The following is a 7,061-nucleotide window of genomic DNA, read 5'->3' on the forward strand; positions in this document are numbered from 1 at the left end:
CTTTCACATCAGTGTTCCCACCTTTCTGATGTTTTGATCTATTTTTTCATGTTGCCAGATGTTCAGGTCAGCTTCTGAGCTCAACTTCACCGTTTCTTTCAGAAAGCCATAGACACCGTTCAGAAACACATGTTCTTAATATAACCTCATCTCCATAAACTTGCTCTATAATTTCAAAGGTTTTGGTTGGATTTTCTTAGTTTGAACAATAATTTCATGTTGATCCCGTGTTCAAAATATTTATCATTCATTTTCATAGCGAACTATCCAAACACTACTTCAGTTAAAGTAGAACAGCTCTGCACGTGATGGACTTACCAAGACAAGTTTTCTGCCATATAAAGTTCTGACATGTATCTGTAGATAGCAGCACTTACCATCAACCATAGGATGGCTCATGCTTCAGAATGTTGTCAGTGTTATTGCTTAATTGTCGGACCTCATAAAATGCATAATGTTGCCACTATATACAGCACAAAGTGTAGTTGTATTTATGATTGTGTAGAGTTGTGACAGAAATAATTTTTTTAATGCTAAATTTCTTTCTCCTTTTTCTCACCTTATTTTAAAACATTCTGTCAGGTGTTATTCCTGTTTTAGAGTTTTATGTGACAATCTTGGTTTTAATTATATTTTTGCGCATAGTTGATTACGTCATGTTTATATAAACTTCTTCTTCTAGGCTCATATGAAAACACATGATGGCAATAGAGATTTTGGATGTGATATATGTGGTTGCCGATTCACAACAAATGGTTCTCTGAAACGTCACATGAGTGTTCATAGCAATGAAAGGTACTGTAATCTGCAAGAAAAATTATATCTGTAGTGGTTCCTCGGTTTACAGTGCTATTAATTAACAGTCCACTTCCCATGGGTCCTATTGTTTATATTAACAGTATGTTTACAGCAACACATGGCCACCAATTTCAGCCAGTCAGAGCGCCCCTAGGTGGACTCAGCAGGTCCATTGTCCAGATTCTAAATAACTAAGAAAAAAACACAACATTTCGGAAACCGGATCTGTTTCTGTCCTCATGTGAAGGAAGACACCTATTGAGGCTAGCTCTTTCTAAGGGACCCAACAGAGTAGGTGTTATACACCATTGTCAGAACCCTGTAGTATCTACTGGTACAACTGGTATGGACCCGGTATATATCCTTCCTTTAGAAAATTAGAACACCTGAAAATTCAGTTATCTAAAACCCTTCATGGAACCAATTAATACTGTTAACAGAGGGCCCACTGTATTGATGGAAGGGTAAGGGAAATACCTTTGCACAGTATAAAATGAATCATACAACAAAGAAACGGATGCACAGTATCCTTCATATGTTCTAACACAACTAATGCCGGTCACGGTACCCAAGTGGTCTAAGGCATGCACTGTCTTCGTTCGCTCAGAAGTCGGGATCATGGGTTTGAATCCCACCCGGAGCATGGATCTTTACTGTTTGTGTGTGTGTGTGTGTGTGTGTGTGTGTGTGTGCGTGTGCGTGTTTTTCTGTACTTTTTGTACAGGTAGAGGCTTTGCGACAAGCTGATCACCTGCCCAAGGAGTCCTACCAAATGTCTAAGATCTAGTAAACAAAAGTGAAACAGAGAGTTTCATGGAGGTAGGCCAAGGCCTAAATTGTGGTTGTAGCACCAAAAAAAAAAAACAACATTTCAATCTTCACTCACATGCACACTGGTGTTTTGTGGGGTGGGGGGAGGGGAAGATACAGGTACTCATTCCTTGCTGGCAGGAAAAGTTGGAGGTACCCCTTATATTCATATTAAAAAATAAAAGAAATATTGTTATTGTAACGTGGATGGGCAGAGTGTTCCAACAGTGAATTATGAAGTGTGTAAATCAGGGATGGCACTGTATTTAAGTGTAATGAAGAGAGTGTGTAACCAAGGTGCTAATAAATCCAATCATCCGAACTAGAACCCGTCATTTCATCACATGTACCATCCTACACGTGACAGTACTTTTGTTTCGTATTGTGCTAACACTATTGGAATAAAAGCAACAAATAAGATATAGTAACACTCTGTTTATCCTGCATAAATTTACTGTACAAATACAAGCATTTAAAAGAAATACATAAAGAGTACTTGTTTCATAACAAAGTTTTAATAGAAAATTCCAAATTTTTATTAAATTCTCATCAGACAATATTGTCACTTCATTCTTACTGTTTGTGTCTGTGACACAATGATGTTTCCAAAGCAGCAATGAATAAACATACAGAGTGTCTGGATGAAAGGTATCCAAAATAAAAAAAGTATATCTCGAAACTGATTGACGTACACATATCTGGTTTATATTATTGGAAATGACGTCAACACCACAGGAACAGGTTCGATGTGTGTTGTGGCTAGCAGAGTTGCAATCTCATACAGCTGTCCAGTATTGTTTTAGAACACAGTATGGACATGAACCTCCTATATGGAAGTGTGTTTCTTGGACAAGGCAACGTTCCATGTCAGTGGAGTTGTAAACAGGTAAAACTGCAGGATTTGGGGCAGTAAAAATCCACATGTCATATGAGAGTTGGAGAGAGGCAGCCCCAAAGTGAACGTGTTGGCCAGCTTATTGCACGACAAGTTGATTGGAACGTTCTTCTTTTCTGAAAATACTGTGACCGAGACGTTCATACTTGTACATGCTGGATCTGTATGTACTGCCCCAATTACCACTTCAAACTATCCTTCAACAAGATGGGGCACCGCTACATTTTTGGCACATGTTAGGAATCACCGGGACAGAGAGATGACTGGGAGATGGATTGGCAGAGGTGGACCAGTCACTTGGCCTCCTATGTTGCCAGATTTAACCCCACAGAATTTTTTCTTCTGGGGTTATGTGAAAAACACTGTCTACCAGGTTAAGATCAATGACCTTCAAAATCTGAAAGCCCGCATAAGGGATATTGTGGGTACAGTAACACCAAACATGCTTCAGGCAATGTGGAACGAGGTTGAATATTGTCTGGATATTTGTCATGCCACACCAAGGGAGCCCACATTGAAATTATTGAGAAAGTTATATACTCAGAAAAAACTTAGATAGTTTCCCTTTGTAATGGTGTAACCCATAAATGTGTATAGTAAATTCTTTCTGAGATATAATTATTTTATTTTGGACATTCTGTATTCTACAGAGATAAGGCATGTATTACAAGTATGGACCCACAATTTTAAGAAAAAAAGTGAAGAAGTTGTTTTTATAATCAGCGAAGCTCTGATTGGGCTGAAGACCAAACAGTCAAATTAATTTGTGAAAATCCTTATTCACATTCACTTGGCAAAATGCTTCAATTTTTCTGGAATCATCTTTTCAATTAGGTATTCACAAAATCCACAAATTGCTTCTCTTTTGTTTAATTGAAGCCTAATTGAGAATTTTCTAATTTCATTCTCCTTATTTACAGTTTTCTGTGTCTTATATTATTTAAAAGAAAGAGAAAAAAATAGAAGTTAGCACATTCATATTAAAATCTATATTTTAGTGAAATTATAATGATAAGTTATTAGATTAGATGGGAAAAGCATCAGTCACTGACATTGTGTCTCGCAAGTTCTTCTGGATCTGAATAATGTACATGCAATATTCTAAGAAGGTCAGAGCTGCCACGTGTGCTATCAAATTTGATATTAAAGTTAGATGTGCAATAACAAAACAATTTGAGAATCACTGTATTTGATTATACTATTGTATATGTAATTTCTCTGTTTGCAGGCCATTGAAATGCTGTATCTGCAATGCAATGTTCCGGACAGACCAGCTGTTACGTAGACACATCAAGCTTCATGAACCAAGGGAGAGGAAGGGGAAGCTGGTAGCAACCAATCCATTACAGTCACCACGTGGACGTCGGCGTGCAGCTGTCATCAGACTCACTGCAGAAGAAACTCAGGTTCTAGCACAGCAACCTCTTGACAATGCAACTACTGTCTCAGAAAAAGTGCTCATTGCTTCAGTTGCTGAAAAGGACCGTATTAGTGAACTGAAGGTACTGGCTTTACTGCAAGAAAGCTCTTCTCTTGAATGCTATTTACAGTGCTCCACATAGAATTATTCAGTAATCTTATAACTACATTACATTCAAGGTTCTGACAATGGTATGTATGAAGATTACTGTCTTCATTGTTAATTTCAATGGAAACGATCTTCAAAAATAATATTGTCACGTGTTATTTCAGCGGCAACAAAATCACGGAGAGGCTGTTGCCTTGAAATGCCTTGGGCAACACACTCATTTCCTCGGACATGGAAGGTTTGTTGTGAAACCAAACACGTTACTGGTATTCTACAAGGTATCGCATTTCCAAGACACAGAAGGTTCATTGCATAGTAACGGCCATGGATCTATAAGGGGGTTAATGCATTCGCTGAGTCAGTCTTTGTATAGCCACCATCGAAGACAGTTGAATTCTAGCCATCGTTGAGGACAGTGAAGTTCCAGCCTTCGTAGAGCGTTGAGATATAGCCGCCACAGAAGGCAAAGTTGGAAGACAGAGTTGAAAGATAGCTGCCAAAGTCTGTCATTTGCTGAATTAGTTGGATTGATTGAGTGGAATAGCAGAAGCAGTGAAAGAGATACTAATTGTACTTCAGTGTGTAGAAGTGAGCATTCAATAAAAATTCGCTAAATCCGAGACCCACGTGAAGTTATTGGTCATGCTGCATAGACAACACACAACAACTGGTGTCAGAAGTGGGATTAATCAGATCGGATTTAGGAGAAATTATTGGACTAACGCCATGCGAACAGAAATGGACATACAACAGATGATGGAATGTTTATTAGGTGGCCAAGAACAAATGATGGCCGATAGGAAGTCCAACCAAGCAAAGGCGAATGCCAGACATGAACAAATGATGGCCGATTGGAAAGCATGGCGAGAAGAGTTGTCCGCCAAGCGAGAAATGATGGACGCCAGCCACGAGGAGATGGTGGCTGAAATCAAAGCCCCAAAGGACATGAAGACAATGGCCTGCCGAGAAATGACAGAGGCACATCTAGAAGAGGAAGAGCCGACCTCACTGGACAGGAAACCTGAAGTTTCAGAGCATCAAGAAGTCCCCATAGAAGATGCTGAAGTAATGCTTGTTGGAGAACCGAAGAAGAAACGGTGTAGGGACCGAAAACTGGCCGCAGAGCGCTGCCGCCAGGTGAATGAACGGACTCAGGATCAGGATGGGTGCCGAAAAAGACTGGCTGTCGCTCACAGAGGGACGAGCCGCCATGCAAAATTGGCACAGAAAACACAAACCGACCAGAAGGTGTCCCGTCGTGCAGCCATGGCACGACACAGGAGATATGCCTTCAAGAAGGAAATTACTCAGGGAATTTTCTGATCCCAGAGAAAGGAATTGGTTGTCACCAGTTGTCTATATTGTCTCTGCACGCAGCCTTATGATGAGTCTCAACCATTGTGGGGTGACCATAGCAGAGAAGAGAAACCAGCAGTGGGCAATGTTGAGGCACAGTCTCATACCAGCAAGTGGCAGGCAGACCAGGAGGAACGACAGTGTCAGCAAGTGCAGACCACACTTCAAGTGCTGTTACGTCGACATAAGGAACTTCTCAAGAAAGACATGATCAAGGACTGGAAAATGTGGAGGTGTCAACCACCTCCAAAATGAAAAAAAAAAAGGAAACAGCCCGTATGGGAGGAACCGGTAATATAGAAGCACCGGTCTCCCCAGCAAGAATGAATGAGGAGAGAATGAAAGCGAGGAATGAATGTGAGATGACGGAGTCAACAAATTCTGCATCATAGGAGTGCTCAGAGCAAGCACCGCTGAAGGGAGGGGCGGATGCGGTAGAATGGACACCACAAAAAGAACGCGCAAAAAACGGCAAGACCAAATGCAGATGTTGCCAGCAGAACACCAAGGAACACCTGAAAGAAAGGAAGAACTATTAGGCTGTTCGGGGATGAACAACCTTTAGAAGGGAGCAATGTAATGTGTTATTTCAGTGGCAACGAAATCCCACACAGGCCGTTGCCTGGGAATGCCTTGAGCAACAAACGTGTTTTCCCGGACATGGAAGGTCCATTGTGAAACCAAACACGTTACCGGTATTCTACAAGGTATCACATTTCCAAGACGACAGAAGGTTCATTGCATAGCAATGGCTGTGGATATATAAGGGGGGTAATGCGTTCACCGAATCAGTCTTAGTATAGCCGCCATCAAAGACAGTTGAATTCTAGCCATCGTCGAAGACAGTGAAGTTCCAGCCTTCGTAGAGAGTTGAGATATAGCTGCCGCAGAAGACAGAGTTTGAAGGTAGCCGCCTAAGTCTAGCATTTGCCGAATTAGTTGGATCGATTGAGTGGAATCGCAGAAGCAGTGAAAGCAATACTAATTGTACTTGAGTGTGTAGAAATGAGCGTTCAATAAATATTCGCTAATCCGAGACCCACGTGAAGTTATTGGTGTTCATAGGCAACACGCAACAATATAAAACTTATTTATAAATAGCTGATATAGTTCATTTACATTTTTTCCAAGTAAATTTCCTCCCATAATTCATTATTTAGCATGACTGTGAACTTGTCTATGTTCCCTTTAGAGAACTTTCTTTGCAGTACCTTTTTTAGCTCTGTATTTCATGTGTCTATGTCCACCCATAAGATCTGGCCCAGATGGTCAGAAAAATCCATGTTTACAGTTTCTATATAGTCCTTATTAAACTGTCTATTTGTAACCATAACATCTATCAAAGACCATGATTTATTTTATCCGTCTTCTAGTGCATACATTCATCTGTCCCCTCTTCTCACTCTCACTACATGTTTCGGCACAGATGTGCCATCTTCAGGTGCTGATCCAATCCACGACAAACTAGTTCATTGCATGCCTTGTCAATACATACTAAAATAACTAAAATATATATTTATCATATATACTGATAAATGTTAAGTGTTAAAATATTAAAACTGTACAGCATATTTCATTCTTACGTCGTGTTTCATTACGCGAGTCACGTCTATCATCTTCTGTTGGAGCACTCTTTCACTATCGTGTATTGTGCTCTATGTTGCGTCTCGCTCC

At 40.3% G+C, this 7,061-nt stretch overlaps 1 protein-coding gene across 2 annotated transcripts in view; it reads left to right on the forward strand.

Moving 5' to 3' along the window:
• LOC111868207 (zinc finger protein 236) overlaps nt 1-7,061 on the forward strand; it is a 77,741-nt gene that overhangs the window by 61,239 nt on the left and 9,441 nt on the right. For both annotated transcript variants that reach the window (XM_023858652.2, XM_033752956.1), the window contains exons 24-25: nt 683-795; nt 3,732-4,005. In XM_023858652.2, coding sequence (XP_023714420.1) covers nt 683-795; nt 3,732-4,005 — 387 coding nt within the window. The remainder of the gene's footprint in view (nt 1-682; nt 796-3,731; nt 4,006-7,061) is intronic.

This window comes from Cryptotermes secundus, unplaced genomic scaffold (assembly GCF_002891405.2).
Source record: "Cryptotermes secundus unplaced genomic scaffold, Csec_1.0 scaffold146, whole genome shotgun sequence".
Lineage (NCBI taxonomy): Eukaryota > Metazoa > Arthropoda > Insecta > Blattodea > Kalotermitidae > Cryptotermes > Cryptotermes secundus.